Here is a 17,578-nt window from a genome sequence, read left to right as displayed (position 1 = left end):
CTATGGATCGGGCCAACTCTCCTCTTTCCAATGGGAGAGTTAAATCTGGATTTAGTACCACCAGGCGCCCGTGAATATACTTTTGTATAATGTCCATAGCTCCACCATTTTTGACTGGATTGTGACGCGTTTTCTTTCCTAGACGTTCACAGAAAGGTAAAGAAACAATATACGTTGTATTTTATGGCAATAACGTTCAGGTTTGTTCGACATCAGCCGGCTGCAGCTTTGACAGCAGCTGGTGTGAGCTGGGTAGGTGTAGTTTTATAAAATGTCCATCGAAATTTCTGGGTCTCCTCTTTCTTAGGACTACAACGATTTCATGACTGCGTCATTTCATTGCTGGGTACGGTGATTGAGCGACTGCTGTTCTGATAGGGTTAGGGTCTTTACACTTGGCTACATTTAAAAAAGAAATGCAACATTACTTAATAATAATATGGACTGTCTTGATCTATTTATGACGTGAAATACATCTCAGGCTTAAGGGGTTAAGAGTTTAAAACTCTCTTTACCTTCCCTGTTTGATATCCACAGTTTAAAACCTGACAGTCTTCAATGTAGAGTGAGATGAACTTAAGATCGAACGTTAAATTAGTTATTTTCCCGGCGCCAATGGCCTTAATTGGTGTTGCAGTGGTTAGCGGTGTTGCCTCGCAGCAAAAAGGTCTTGGGTTTTTGTGTGGAGTTGGAATGTTGTCCACATGTATGTGACGGTTTCCTACAACACCAAAGGACATGCATAATATAGGTATATAATCCTGCTACTGCCCTTGACCCGAGGTACTGGCACTACAACTGGAGTCGGTCCCCAGGTGCCTGCCCACTTGCTCTTAAGGGATTAGGATGGGTCAAGCGACTCATCATTTACCAGTTAACCAGTCACCAGTTTCAACTGTTTAAAGGTTAAACGGTTTTGTGAGAGAATTTTTTTTAATTAAAATGGTACATTTTCATGGCTGAACAGATCATCCTCAGACAAGAACTGTATCCCTGGAACACAGTTTGACAAGCTATAAAGCAATCTGAAACCACCTACAGGAAAATATCAATACAACCACATACAGTATATATAATATAGGGATGCACCGATATGAAAATCCGCGGCAGATACCGATATTTCTGATTTTTTTTTTTTTTTTTATTATTATTAAATGTTTTGATTAATTGAAAATGGAGGACCCTTATGTAAAAAAGCCAAAAGTCTTTTTCTGGTCTTCATCCTCCAGTCTTAGCACTGTTGTTATATAGAGCTGTACTGTATTGTACCAATTCTGCAATCTGTTAATAAAGTTTTCAATCAATCAATCAATCAGATAAATGTATAGAAAAGCTTTTATTATAGCCATATAACCATAAAACCAAAACCAATCAAATTATATTATTGTTTAAGAAAATGTTTTAGCCCTATGCTTGACTATTATTTTAGGCATGGCAACAAATAAAATAATAATAATAAAATGAATAAATAAAATATTAAATAAATAAATAGGCTACAAGTCTCTCTTTTTGTGTTACAAATTGTGCTCACAGATATGAACATAGCCCTCTTTACTTAAAAAAAGGAAACATCAAGAAATATGTTTATGGTATTCCACCATGCCATGTGTGTTTTATTTTATAATGCATTGCTCATGAGTCATGATTATTGCTGAAGTCTGAGTCATACAATACTCACTGGCTTTCATAACCTAACAGACTAACTTGTCTTGCTCAAGACTTGTTTATGAGTTTTAAGAGACACTACTGTATCTCTCTCAACCAAAGCAATGCATGGTAGACGGCAACAGAACAATCAACAGTCGATTCTGCCAATTACGTCACACCGCTTGCACCCACCTCTGTTCTTACCACCAATCTTAGCTCCGCGCCGGCATCATTGAATTATACCGCAGGAGGAAGATCAAACGAGGCATGTTACTGCACTTCGGGATGAACTGATTGAAAGCTTTATCAACAGACTGCAGAATGGGTACAATACAGCATGGGCTCTCTGAGCAAAGGAAGGACCTGAGAGATATGAAAATACCAATGCTTGCTATGGAGGGTAAATATGCTGAGGGTGGGGGGGGTTCTGCAGTTCGCTTGACTGAAACCCCATGGTACACTACTGAAATGTTGTTTTCAAAGTTTGAACATGTGGACTGGACAACACGTTAGCTTAACGTTACATGTAAGTAGTAGAACGAATAATCTAATTCAGATTCAGCGAGTGCCAGAATGCTTGTGACAGTTTGCAGAACGTCAGAGGAGTAGGCGGGGTTTTAGTGTTGTTTTCAAAGTTTGAACGTGTGGACCAGATTTATGCAACACAAATTGACGGATAATTATCGGCCACTGCTATCGGTAAATAATGAGCTTATCGGCCGATAGGCCGATGGCAGTCAACAAGGCACTTATTGGCCGATACCGATACCCGACCGATATATCGGTGCAGCCCTAATTTAATATTCTTTCCTTAGGGCTGGGTCTCATAGTTGGATAACCACTTTAAATCTTATTTAAAACAAACTGAACTCCCTTTTATTTTGAAGACAAAATGACACCGACCTCAGTAGACGTGAAAACGAGAGAGAGAGGATTGCCTCATTGCCTTCGTAACGTGAACAATGTTAACATTACCTCTAACGCATGTTATGGATGCGTTAGCTTTTATTTTAGTTCCTGGGGTGGTGTCAAAAAACATTAAAATGTTTCTGTTTTCAGATTTCTCTCTCTCCCTGGTCGGACAGCTAACATAGTGTCGTCTAGCTAGCTCGCTATCACAAAGTGTTGGTTTACAGCTCTCGTTAAATCGGAATACATTTGGTTCCGCTCTGATTATTTTGTTCCACTGGTAGTCTCGCATAGCCAGACCTCTCTCTCTACCTTGTGTTAGTGCTGTGCCAGCATTCCCCTAGACTAGTGGAACAACCATAGAACTATATAAAGAAACAGTCCGTCCATCCCATTTCCCTGTGCACCCCCCGCAGTTCGCCCAGGCCCCCTCAGGGGGGGCATGCCCCAAGGTTTGTGAACCACTGGTATATCTTAATATTCAGTAAACCTCCCAGCCCTACTTTTGCTTATACACGTGTCTCCAAAGGAATACTACTAATGTAGTTTTCTTGTTTGCGACTACTGCACGTGTCCCCTGTGGACATGCTCCTCTAGTTTGCGGTGTACTCTTAGAGAGTTTGTCTGGGGACAACCAAATATTTTTTTTTATAAAAAACACTCCAGAAGTAAAGTTACCATCACAGCTTCTCTAAAAGTCAGGAAATATCCTGCCTTAGATCATCTGAACACAGACCTGCCAACCTTGAGGAACGGTTTGGAGAAGTGTGAGGTCGAAAAATAGTGATGATGTGTCGGCTGCTGACAGTTTTGAGAAATTCATGCATTTGATTCAATGCTAGAATGAATGATAATCTAGATACCAGAAGGGGGATAAATCATACCCCCTCCAAACATGTACAGATGCATATTAGCATATCTGCAGGAGTTTATAGGAGTTTTGTGATTGCAATTAAGTTTTTTGTGCAAATCTGAATCTGTTTAATTGCCTTAAAATGCTCGACACCCATTTTCATTCTTTTTTATAAAATTGTACAAATCATTGCAAATTCACTAGGAATAGAGGTTTAGTGGAAACGTCACAACTTGCGATGTTCACCAATCCTCACACATTTATCATAAAATAAAGTTGGTTGCAATAAAATACAAAAAGAAAAGAAAAGTGGGGAAATGTAGAGGGACTGGTAAGCAAACACCAGGGCACCTTTATTATGGTAGTGTCTAGATCCCATAACCTGGAAAGACATTTTCATAGATTTCAGCCTTGCTGCAAAGCCGTGACTTGTCATATTATAAACAACCACTAAAAGGTTGTTTATAAACCTATCCCTTGCTTTAAACATGTCTTTGAACTAAATGTATAAATGTCCTTCCCATCTATGGGACACTACGCTATATTAATGTCTCAGACCTTCATCTATGGGACACTACCCCTATATCAATGTCTCAGACCTTCATCTATGGGACACTACCCCTATATTAATGTCTCAGACCTTCATCTATGGGACGCTACCCCTATATCAATGTCTCAGACCTTCATCTATGTGACACTACCCCTATATTAATGTCTCAGACCTTCATCTATGGGACACTACCCCTATATCAATGTCTCAGACCTTCATCTATGGGACACTACCCCTATATTAATGTCTCAGACCTTCATCTATGGGACACTACCCATATAATAATGTATCAGACCTTGGTCTATGGGACACTACCCCTATATTAATGTATCAGACCTTGGTCTATGGCAGGGGTTCCCAAACTTTTCAGGCCGGGGCCCAGAAAATAAGGCGTCAGAGAGCCGCGGCCCAATGCACATCGTCTGGCTTTTTTTTTTTTTTTTTTTGCCAGGCGACCGATTTTTTAAGCCAAATATCACTTCAATCCTATTAAGTTAGTTCAAGTTAGTTATTCATTTATATGTGCTATTTATGAGAGGGCTAACTTGTTGCAAAATAATAATGATAATAATAATAGCCTCATTAAAATACTATTGTTGCTTCGGTTGTTTTCAGCGTTTTATGTGCATAATCTGCTATTTAGTTTGAAATGTTCGTTGAAATAAGTAGATTTTTCGTTTTTGTTTATTTATTAAGTTAATATAAAACCATATAGTCACATTTTAGAATACAATAGAATAGAATTTTAGAATACAACTAGAAACACTGTCCTGGCCTGCTTCTAAATTCAGTGGCCTGACAAAAAAAAGTTAATAAAAAAATAAAAAAATAAAAAAATTAAGAATTTTTTTTTTTTTTTTTTTTTTTTTTAATCATCTCGCGGCCCATCCGTGGCTGCTCGCGGCCCACCTTTGGGTCGCGACCCCGACTTTGGGAACCACTGGTCTATGGGACACTACCCCTATATCAATGTCTTAGACCTTCATCTATGCCGGGACACTACCCCTATATTACTAAGGCTACGTTTAGACGGAGAGAGTCTGAACAGAAACAGCAAAAGTCGTCTTACGTCTTAGACTATCGTTTTGGGATGGAATTCTCCGTGCAGACGAGGCTGTAACGACTCCAGACGACTGAGCCCCTCTGTCACACGATTGCCGCATATGTCACAAGACGTGCTGTGAAGACCCGCCCTACTCTGCCTCTGATTCGCAGACTGTGGGTGGGGAATGTGATTGGACCAAAGCAGAGTCACTCACAGACAGTGGGTCCAGTCACGCCGCGGGACAGATTCTTGTGTATTTAAAAGTACTGCCAATGTAGCCTTCAGGTGATCGCCATGGATAGAATCAGACATGCTTTGTTTACGCTTCTAGGCTACTGACGCATGCCTGTGATGTAAGCAATACACGCGACGAGAGCCTTGACAACCCTTTCGTCATCGTTTTATGCGGTTTGACAGTTTAGATGAGAGCACAAAGGTTTAGGGCTGACCCCTATTAATCGATTAGTCGACTAATCGGTCTAAAGGGGCCGTAGTCGACTGGCCAACCTCTTAGTCGAATATAATAATAAAAAAAAAAAAAAAAAAATCTTTTTTTTTTATAATTTTTTTAGTTTTTTTTATTATTTTTTTCAAAAGAAAAGAGGCATAGAAGCGTGGCTAACGCTAATGGCACGCATACCAGAGGCTAACTGCCTACGAAAACAGGCACTGAAAGAGGATTTCACCCATCTAATGAACACACTATACTAGACAAATATCAAGATGTATCCATCAGTGGACCAATTGCATGCTTTTGCATAGGACAAGAAGCCTTCAGTCGACTCCTTCAGACAGTAAGCACCCCCCACAGCCCAAATGGAATGATAAAAAAAATTTAAAAAAATAAAATTAAAGATATTATACTTTTTTTTTATTTTTTTTAAAAACATTTTTAAGTCGACCAATAGTCGACTAACGGCACATTTTGGCCAATCCTAGTCGACCATCCAAATCCTTAGTCGGGGACAGCCCTACAAAGGTTTATCGTTTCTAGGAATTCCACCCTGGAAGGTAGTCTCACTTTTTTGCGGTTTCACCCCGTAAAAACGCTGTTTCCGTATAAACGAAAGGCACATCCGAAAAAATATTTTTGCGGATTCACCTGCTAGCGTTTCCGTCTAAACGGGGCCTAATGTCTCAGACCTTGATCTATGGGACACTACCCCTATAATAATGTATCAGACCTTGGTCTATGGGACACTACCCCTATATTAATGTCTCAGACCATGGTCTATGGGACACTAACTAGAGCCATATGAAATCGGTTTTATTATTTTCCAAATTCCATAATTTTTGTATCCCAAATTCCGTTTTTTCCGTTTTAATATTTCAGAATTCTGTATTTTGCTTTTTATGCTAATTTTACCATCAGAAATAGTGTCTAATAAGTGGGAATGAATAAATGTCCACAATTGAATAAGATATAACAGTCCATTTAATGTTTTTAAGTGCTGCAACTCAGAAATACAGTTCAATTTTAGTACACAATATTTTTCAAATATAATTGTGACAAAATAAAAATGCACACAAAATAAAAATACACATTTCAAGTGTAAACAATAGATACAGCTACTACTGACATTATCACAATGACAATGTCAGTAGCCTAGCTATATCTATTATATTGTGATGAAATATATTAATGCATAATTTAGGGACCTTTAGTTTAGTTTATTTCGTTTATAAAGGACAGTGTGTACTGACAATCATTTGCATTAAACAAATGGATGGGTGCCTCAGATTTAGCTAGAAACTATCATTTCCATCTATAGTCCTATGTACTGTAACGTTACATAGCTATTTAAGTTTATTTCGTTTATAAAGGACAGTGTGTAATGACAATCGTTTGCATTAAACAAATAGATGGGTGCACTAGATTTAGCTAGAAGCTATCATTTCCAACTATAGTCCTATGTACTGTAACGTTACATAGCTATTTAATCACAATAGTGTCGCACGTGTTTTTGCGGGTCCAGTCCGCGGTACGTTGACAGAATTTGCAAAACACCTTATCGCCGGAGGCATAAAAGTCATAAGGATACTGCTCTGCTCTGAATTTAGGGCTTATTGAGGAATTTCTTAGCTTCTTGATGACGTTAACACCAAAGCAGCGAGACGCTTGGACACTGCTGTGTTGTGTGTAACACACAGCAGTCCCCGCCTCCCCGGTCATGTTTGCTTTGCAACAAACATCCACCCAAAAACGGAATTTCAGTCCAGATTAGGCCAAATTCTGCAATATTCCACGTTTTGCAGTTGATTCCATTTTTATTGGTCAATTCCGTGATTCCGTCCGCGATTCCGTGAACGCGGATTTCATATGGCTCTAGACACTACCCCTATATTAATGTCTCATACCTTGGTCTATGGGACACTACCCCTTCGCCTTGAGAGACTGTTCTTTCCTCCGAAAAAAGTCTGGATCCTTCCCAACGGTTTCTGGGTGCTTAGACGCCTGATGTCTCTTCAGCTTGCTAGGCTTCAGGCTCGAGTTTGCCAACTTTTCTCCACAAATCACACACTCAGGTCGTTTGTCTGGTCCCTCAGTGAAGCCCATGGTGATGTAATTTTCGCGATTGCTGTAGGTCCTAACTTTTTTTGCAGATGAGCTGCCGTCATCTCCTTTTCGTTTGTCACACATTTTCGCCTCTGGCGGCTGACTGCAGACGAGCCGAGAAAGTTAACTAGCGTGCTAGGCTAGCTACGGAAAGTGATACAGTCAACTGATTTGCGTTTTAACTGTTAACGTTCAAAAATCATGTCTAGATGTTTATTTATTTATCTTTATTTTTTATTGTAGTGGAGAGACTATTCATGCTTCTGATGATAAAAATATGCTAATTAAATATTTATCTAAAAAAAAAAAAAAAAAAATCAAATCATCTGTGGTCTGGCGGACCCCCCTCATCTATGGGACACTACCCCTATATTAATGTCTCAGACCGTGGTCTATGGGACACTACCCCTATATCAATGTCTCAGACCTTCATCTATGGGACACTACCCCTATATCAATGTCTCAGACCTTCATCTATCATGTGACACTACCCCTATATTAATGTCTCAGACCGTGGTCTATGGGACACTACCCCTATAGCAATGTCTCAGACCTTCATCTATGGGACACTACCCCTATATTAATGTCTCAGACCTTCATCTATGGGACACTACCCCTATATCAATGTCTCAGACCTTCATCGAGCCCGTTAGCTTGACCCCACTGAGCCACATAAGCCTGGAGGGAGCGGAGTATAATTAGCGACAGTAGAGGGGAAGCGCAGTCACGGTATCTGGTGTTTAAAACATGTCCACAAACTGACCCCATCTGACACAACAACATCATAATCACACAGACAATCCCTTAAACATACTATATCACACAGAAAATCCCTTTAAGGAACTAAAGCTTTATAAACAATCACTGGAAGGCTTTCGGCTGTCGCCCTGACAGTGATTGACAATAACTGGATGTTCTCCAGAACAGATTAAAAGTGTGTGTGTGTACATGTGAGTGTGTGTGTGTGTGTGTGCATGCGTGCACACGCGTGTGTGTGGCGAGTGTCTTGTCTGTCTGCCTCTTTCTCTGTTTCATTCTCTTTCTACCAGCGGCAAGTGGCATCTTCCCACTCCGGACACCTGTTCCTACTACAATACTGATGATAACCGGTGGCTATTTCCCATGCACTACGAGAACGCCCATCATGTGCAATCAGAGTGGTGTAATCTTGTCACAAGAGGGGTTTAAGTCAGACCCTGTTTTGGGTTTCAAAAATCATCACTAATCTGTTGTTTAATAATGGAAAGAGAGAGAGAGGGAGAGAGAGAGGGAGAGGGAGAGAGATAGAGAGAGAGAGATAGAGAGGGGAGAGAGAGAGAGAGGGGGAGAGAGAGAGGGGGAGAGAGAGAGGGGGGAGAGAGAGGGGGAGAGATAGAGAGGGTGAGAGAGAGACAAACTGATTTGCCAGCAAAGGCCAATCCCATTGTATTGGGTTTGAGAGGGATGAGAGGAGTGTTTGTCCAACTGACTGATTGACTCTGAATGACTGACAGTATGCCAGTCTGTCTGTCTGAATTGTTGTCTGAATAACACTGGCTGCATCGTTCAATCTGGCTGGATGGCTGGCTGCCTGACTGGTTTACTGAATGACTGATGTGTGTCTGAATATCTGGACCCGTCTGTCTGCCTGTCTATTTCTTATCTGTCTGCCTGGCAGGCTTTCTGTCTGTTTGACTGACTGGCTGACTAGACCCAGATGTTTGGGATATTATGTTTCCCCAACAGCCTGCACTGTGAGGTCTGTGCTTGCGCATGTGTGTGTGTGTGTGTGTGTGTGTGTGTGTGTGTGTGTGTGTGTGTGTGTGTGTGTGTGTGTGTGTGTGTGTGTGTGTGTGTGTATAGGTGTGTGTGTGTGTGTGTGTGTGTGTGGGGGGGGGGTTAAAGGACTAGTAGTTAGTGTCTCTGTGTGCACAGTGGGGGATTGGACAATATATTGTTGTGTCTGAGTTTGTAATAAGGGAATACTATGATATTATGTGTATATGTCCACAGGTATGTGTGTGTGTGTGTGTGTGTGTGTGTGTGTGTGTGTGTGTGTGTGTGTGTGTGTGTGTGTGTAAAATGATACTTACGTATGTACCTCCGGCTGCTCCATGAAGCGCTCCACACTAAAACAGAACAGGCAGAAAAAACAGTCACAGTGGGCCATGTGTGCTTGTGTGTGTGTGTGTGTGTGTGTGTGTGTGTGTGTGTGTGTGTGTGTGTGTGTGTGTGTGTGTGTGTGTGTGTGTGTGTGTGATTGGTAGAATGAGTGAGAGAAATAAAGGGAGAAACAAAAGAGTGAATTCAATGAGAAGAAACAATCGTGTGCAAAAACAAGCATGCAAACACACCAAATAAAAGGTAACGCACACCTTCCATAGACTTACATTCATTCCCTCACCCTGACGATCTAACATTTACCCTAAACCTAAACGTAACACTATAATAGCTCTTGTGGGGTCTGGCCAATGTCCCCACAAGGACCAAAAGAAAATCTTGTTTTTGTCACTTGCGAGGACATTTAGCATTTTGTGGGGACACACACATGGGACACACACAAACACGCAAGACCCCCTCTTCCCTATCAACTACAGTCAAATGAGACGCCTCCTGTCCACGACTACAGACCATTTAAGTGGAATTGCGTTGTCGGGGGGGATCAGCCTGGGCTATAGTGGTATTTCCTGTTGGCTATTGATATCAGCAAACGCTGCAACAGGAAACCAACTTGGGCCACAATATTTATGCCGTTTGAAACGCTGTATAAAAGGTAGAGTGCTAATGAGGCCAGTGTGAGATAATGTAGGAACAGATCTTGGCTCAGCCCACAAGGACTCAGGTGGATGGAAAAGCACTCGGGCATGAAATCCTATCTGTGCTGCTGGTTCTGAGTGCAGCTTCTAACACCGTTTATCACAGAATCCTATAATAAGGGCAAAAAAAGAAAAATCCCGCAAAAATTGGGGCATTCCTTCAGTCACAGTTCTCCATTTGTTTAGAGCCGGCTTGATTCCGTTTGGTCGCTCTACAGTTGAGACGGACGATAACCAGGCACGCGGGAAGTAATTTATACTTGGGGGTGCGGTTGGAGTCGGATAAATAATAATAATAACGTCATATTAAATGCATGCGCGAAGCGCATCATTCGTGATTTTCCATTCATTTGAAAGATCAATATTTTACAATACAACAGACAAACTTGAACACCAACATGTGGACAGTTCACACACGAAATGCAGCAGTTTTTCTCGAATCAGAAGACGATTTATTGTCGATTTAGACGCAAGCCGCCCGCAAGCGTCAACAACTAGCGTTTGGAATTTCGTTTCGCACACCGCACAGGATCGTATAACCAATGCAGAGTATAGATTAAACAGATTAATGATGTATATTATATTAATGAATATAGGCTTCTAACAGTCAGCGCGCTAGTGACAATTTACACATTTTTGTAACAGAATGAAGTGAACAAACAGACATGCAACCATCCGAAAATATTAATTTCTTTATTTGAAATATTTATTTCGAACATGTAATAATAGTATACAAACTAAGAGTAACTGAACTTTGTGTGTGTGTGTGTGTGTGTGTGTGTGTGTGTGTGTGTGTGTGTGTGTGTGTGTGTGTGTGTGTGTGTGCGTGTGTGACTCTGTCACAACAACAGTCGCTGTCCGTGGTGCTGAAACATTAACCAAGTGAGCACGGCGCACTGCGCAGCCAGCCAGGCCGCCGCAGGATAATAAACACACATTATCTATTCCAAAGATGGTAGAACACCGAAGGTGGTCTTGCGTTCAGGAGTGGTGGAAATAAACTCCTTCATGACAACATGAATGTCCAGTGAGTCCAGAACCTCCTGATGCATATGCAGCAAGGCCAGGTGAGTGAGTCTCTTCTGGGTAACTGTGTTACGCAGCCAGGTTTTCAGGCGACGGAGCGCCGAGAAGGATCTCTCTGAAGAGGCCACGGAGATGGGCATGGAAAGACACAGATGGAGGAGATTTTCCACGTCTTTGAAGAGTCCTCTTGTTTGCATGTGCAGGTTGGACATATACACAGCGCGTTCGTGAACAGTGCAAAAGTCCTCATCCTTCATAAGGTCTCCAAGCATCCTCATTTGCATGTGAAGACCAGAGACATCTATATTTCCTGGCAGCTGGAGAGATCTCAGGTCTTCCTCTGTGCCAACTGACCCCTTAGCAGCAGCAAGCAATGTTTCCTCACTGCTTGACTACTGTTTATTATTCAAACTCAAGTCCTCATCCTTCGCGCCGAAACCACGTCACGTAGTCGACGTCTAGGCGCATCGCCGATGTGTGTGTGTGAGACTGTGCTGCGTGCTGCAGCGTCACAGACAGTCAGACTCAGATCAGATACACAGAAAATATCATTAAATAGTGGATTTTAACCATTAAAAAAAGCATGTTTTAGACTGCTTACACTAAAATGCTAACTAAAAAAAATTAAAGTTTTGGATTTTTTTTTTTTTTTTTAATCTTCTGACACAGCTTGCAGTTACACTCCCCGCCAGCAGGGGGTGCTGCAGCACCCATCGCACCTCTAGTTCCCGCGTCCTTGACGATAACAGGTAATCAATCATTTCCCCCTCTTCCACACGCAGGCTACTGTGTAAGCTGACTTTCATAGACTTGGTATTAGTTAACAGCTTTACCATTGGATATTTATTTAAAAAAAAGTATTAAAGAATTAAAGCTAACTGATATAATATTCTGCAAGTTATTGCCCTTTACAATAACTTGAAAGTTATGAGCCATTCGAAATGTTCTTGCAATGCAATGCAGAGTCCCGTTGAGTAAACCCCATTCATGCCATGATTTGTCAAAGCTGATTTTCAACAGGAAGCCGTCTCCTCCCTTTAAGCAGGAGCTCATTTCATTGAGCACAAGGGGGATTCTTTCCACCTGTGACCGTTAGGTAATTGAAACAAACAAAGTTTGTCCGAGGGAAGTAACAATTGTGATTGGAGGATCATGAAAAGAGGGCAGGGTTTGAGGTAGGTCCATTTCGTGGCTGGAAAGGAAAAGGCTTGCATTGAGAAGGGTGGGGAGGCACAGATGGGGGTCTGTCAATACTACAGCTAGCGCAACAGTGCAATTTTAGTACCGGTTTTGGCGGAAAATCACAATTTGTGACTTTTTATTGCTGTTTTTACCTGTTATAACAAAGTAAAACCTCAAACTCTTATGAAGAGGAGAAAAAATACTGGTTGTGTAGACCTATTTTTAAAAAAAACACAAAGAGGAGACAAAACACTGGTGTCTGTAGAGTAAACCGACTTTGAAATAAAACCCTGAACTATTCAGGTATATTTGAGTCCTTCCCTTATTTGTGGAACATTTATAAAATAAAAAGTAGTCCACTTTGAAAAAAGACTACCATGTGTGGACCTACTTTGAAATAAAACACAGAAAAGGAGAATAAACACTGGCATCTGTAGACCTACTTTGAAATAAAACCCTGAACTATGCAGCTCTATTTGAGTCCTTCCCTTATTTGTGGAAAATCTATAAAATAAAAAGTAAATTTTTTGTTGTTCGCAAATTTCGCACCACATATCAGGCATCGTTAGTTGTGAAAGCAAATTAATCTGTCCACACTGAATTAAACCCTCTATTTCCCTCAGACTTTCCTTTTTTTGGATTTATTCATGGTTAGCTTACTGGGGGGTCGGAAACTCAAGATTAGCCACTTGCAGACGGCAAAGAGAGGCGCGGGGTGTGACGTACTGTATATTTTAGTTGATGAAATATTTTTGTTGACAAAATATTTTAGTTCATGAAATATTTTTTCATTTCAGTGTCACAGTATGACATCGAACTCTAAAATAAGAAAAAAAAAAAAATAATAATAATAATAAAAAATTTAAATAAAAAAAATGTTGGGCCAGGGAGCCGCAGCTGAAGGCTCTGGAGCCGCAGGTTGCCGACCCCTGGGTTAGACCCTGGTGTCCTGGGTTGTTGACTATCTGACGGGCAGACCACAGTACGTGCGCCTGCGGAGCTGTGTGTCAGACAGACTGGTCAGCAACACCGGGGCCCCGCAGGGGACAGTCCTCTCTCCCTTCCTCTTCACCGTCTACACCAACGACTTCCACTATCGGTCAGAGTCCTGCCACCTTCAGAAGTTTTCTGATGACTCTGCGATAGTGGGATGTATAAAGGACGGTGACGAGAGGGAATACCGGGAACTGGTAGTGGACTTCGTCACATGGTGCGATAAAAACCACCTGCAGCTAAATGTGGCGAAGACCAGTGTTAGATTCTGATCAATCTGGCCAGTATCACGTCTTCTTGTGTTATCCTCTCTCCATCCAATTCCTCTGCGTTGTGTACTTTTAATGGTCCTGACGTCTCATATACTGGTTGATACAATCCTTATCTCTCCCCGTTAGTGCAATCCGCAAACCATAATAATTCTCCACCTTCGTAAGAATTCGACACTTTGACACAGCGTAATACCTTACAAGGAGAAGCATTGTTTATTGATATAAACAAAAGCCTCAGCTCAGATTTTAACAGATTGTATTGTCCTTGAAAAGTCTATTCTAATGACCTTTCGGTGTGTTCAGTCTATCGTCCTCCTGCTATTCAATCCAATGGTGGTCAGGCCTGGTCATGGCCAAGACCATCCTTGTGGTAGCCGAAGCTAATGATGGTGTGGCATCCTTCCTCCTCCCCCCCCCCCCCCTCTCCGTGATGGGAGGAGAGAGTGTCTTCTGTGTGATCTCAGTCCTAGTCGCTCTTGGTCAGATTTTAGTCTGGCCCTACCCGGAACCACCGTCAGCTTTATAGGATCTTCGTCATAGCTATGATAGCCCGCCCCTTTTCTGGTTGTCATGCGACGTGCTGTCATGACAGCTGCTAATAACCTTTCACACATTTCAAAACGTTTCATTACTGTCAAAACCTCCATTGTGCTCTGCCTCTGTGCCCACACTCGCTATCAGCTTGTTCTTACAAGGAATGTCAACATTCGGCCCTGCTCAGTGTGGTGCTCACAATCACCCTGCTCTACTGAACCACCGTCTCCTGCTTCCACCGTCAGCATGCACTTCGACCTCTCTGGCACCGTTACATGCTACCATCTCCCCCCAATCTATACATCACATACATTGAATAAAACCTCTGAGCAGGTCCTAAATTAATTATTATTGAATAAAACCCGTTTTCTCTCACCAGGGAACTGGTGGTGGAGCTGGGGAGGAGGAGGAGTGCACCTGTGACCCCCGTTTCCATCAGGGGAGTCGATGTGGACATGGTTGAGGAGTACAAATACCTCGGTGCGCACATCGACAACAAACTGAACGGGTCAAAACACGCAGAGGCACTGTACAAGAAGGGCCAGAGCTGACTCTACTTCCTCAGAAGGCTGAGATCCTTCAATGTCTGTACAAGGATGTTGAGGATGTTCTATGAGTCGGTGGTGGCGGGCGCCTTCTTGTACGCTGTGACCTGCTGGGGCAGCGGACTGAGAGCAGGGGACACAAACAGGCTGGATAAGCTGGTCAGGAAGGCCAGTAGCGTGGTTGGGGTGGAGCTGGACTCTCTAGCAAGGGTGGCGGAGAGGAGGAGCCTTGCTAAGCTCCAGGCCATCAGGGAAAACCCCTCCCACCCACTATACACAGACTTGGCTGACAGGAGGAGCATGTTCAGTGCTAGGCTCACACTACCTAAATGCAGCACTGAACGGCACAGGAAGTCCTTCATTCCAACAGCCATCAGACTATACAATGAATCACTGTGCCTCACTGCATCACTGAGCACAGAGTGGCAGTTACCATCTTCCTGGACTCTTACTTTTTAAACAGCACTGTGCAATATTACACCTACTGTAGACTGTATATTTTTACTGTAATTATTTACTGTATATTTTATTCAATTTTTATTCTATTTTATTCTATTCTTATCTTAGGCAATTTGATTTGTTTTGTTATTCTTATTCGTGACCTGTTCTGTCTAAATATTTAATGTTGAGCGATTTGCAGTGTCAAATTTCCCTCGGGATAATAAAAGTATTTTTATTCTATTCTATTCTATCAATAGGAATTACAACCCACTCTCCTTTGTAGAATGGTACAACCTCAGGAAGAGGCACCCTGACAAAGACCCTCACTTGAGCTTAAGCGCGCTGGGCATTTTTAAACCAAGCCATGGAAAAAAAGAAAGGCTTTTTAAAACGTTTCAACGGCACAGTATGCCTTGGACATTCTTATGTTGTCCAGCAGTATTCTACATGTTGTACCATTCAACAAAGGAGACACACCTCTTAATTCCTAGAATGTTCCTAGAATTCCTAGAATATTTCCCAATAACATTGCAGATACCAGGAATTCGCCATCTGCATTCAACCCATCCTGACAATCTAGGAGCAGTGGGCATCCAGAGTCGGTGCCCGGGGACCAACTGCAGTCCTAACGCCAGCATTTCACATTATAGTGAAATGCTTGGTTTTGTATGACCCTCCTGAGATTGTGCTTCATACAGTAAAGAGGACATTGAAATCTTCCCAGACACGTGGACCTGCACCAGTTTTGTCCTTGTGGAAACACGACTCCGCCCACAAACACCATTTACAAACAGAAAAAACATCTGTAGCTTCTAGTATGTACAGTAGAGCCCAATTTTTCTTTATGCTTTAGTTTTCGCTCTCTATCTCTCTCTCTGAACCGCTGGCCTACTAAACCATGACAACTGTTACACTGTACTGGCTGGTCTGAGTACAGTGTGTGTGCATGTGTGTGTGCTAGTGATTGTGAACTACGCCCCCTCCCTTATCAGAGGCTTGACCGGTGGATAAACCCTGTTAGCTGGCTGCCCCAGGCAGGGATGTGCAACAGCAACAGAGAGAGAGAGAGAGAAAGAGAAAGAGAGAGTAAGAGAGAACAAGATAGAAAACTGGTCTGAATTACTACTATATTTTTTCATCAAAAGCCCACCATTTCCATCCCTCTCTTTCTCTGTATTATACTCGCTCTTAATCCCTTTCCCTCTCTCGTTGGTTCCTTCCTCTCGCTCCCCCCTCCGCCATCTCTCTCCTCCTCCCTCTCATCATCTCCTCTTGCTCTCCCATTAACTCACTCTCTTGTTGCAGGCGTACTGTATGGTGGTGGCCTTAGGGAGTTCACTTATAGCTCACTGACTGTACACAACACACACACACATAACACACAGTACAGCCACACAGTATACTAGAAAGATGCGCTCAGTAGAGCACAGATCAACACCAGGCGGGCAGCCATACATTTCTGCTCTCTCTCTCACAGAGCAAACAAACACGCAGATGCAGAGACCATCTATTGCCATTCATTATAATTACCACTATCCAAACACACTCACACAACATACACAGATACCATCCACTGTCTATGGGAAAGAAAAAAAGCCCAACTGTTGACAAGTCACTAGCCTGCCAAGGACAACTGACAGTAACCTACATGTTAGGCTGGACTTAAGTGTAGGGGGCAGGAAAAACATAGACCAATGAAAGCAGATCTCCCTGAACTATTCATATTACAAACTTACACTATTACATACTTAAGACCAATGAAAGTAGCAGTCTGAACTGAGTTGATTTGACACCTCCAGGGGAGGAAATTAGGCCACTTTACTGGCCAAATGCTAGTATTTTTTACGTTTGGCTGGTAAAAAAAATCAGATACCCGCCAGTTGGCTGGTAAGCCAAAAAGTTAGTTTCCTCCCCTGCTGGCGAGTATACAAAAAAATAAAACATTCTGCAATCACTGCACTGGAAAACGGTGCGCGTCTTCTGAGTGTTCGCTTTAGTTGACAGTGCCACGAGAGCACTGCACAAGACCACCCGCGGACATATAATGTTTAATAAACGTTTGCGCAGTACTGGCCAACCCGCGGACATATAATAATAAAAGTCCCGCGGTACTAGGCTAGCCATCAGGAGCACTCGCAAACAGATAACGTTAAACACAGCAGAAGATGGAAAACAGACAGACTGACCAACGGGGAACTGCATCCAACCCTAGTACAACCCTCGAGTATA

At 42.3% G+C, this 17,578-nt stretch overlaps 1 protein-coding gene across 1 annotated transcript in view; it reads right to left on the bottom strand.

Annotated features, from left to right (window-relative positions):
• The window catches only part of slc30a6 (solute carrier family 30 member 6), a gene marked incomplete at its 5' end in the record, with an annotated part of 272,427 nt that overhangs the window by 72,901 nt on the left and 181,948 nt on the right, over nt 1-17,578 (bottom strand). Inside the window, one exon of the mRNA XM_084321298.1 lies at nt 9,634-9,669. Coding sequence (XP_084177424.1) covers nt 9,634-9,669 — 36 coding nt within the window. The remainder of the gene's footprint in view (nt 1-9,633; nt 9,670-17,578) is intronic.

This window comes from Notolepis coatsorum (genome assembly GCF_963971535.1).
Source record: "Notolepis coatsorum genome assembly, chromosome: 9".
In the NCBI taxonomy this organism is placed as follows: domain Eukaryota; kingdom Metazoa; phylum Chordata; class Actinopteri; order Aulopiformes; family Paralepididae; genus Notolepis; species Notolepis coatsorum.
This window is presented reverse-complemented; position numbering and strand designations above follow the sequence as displayed.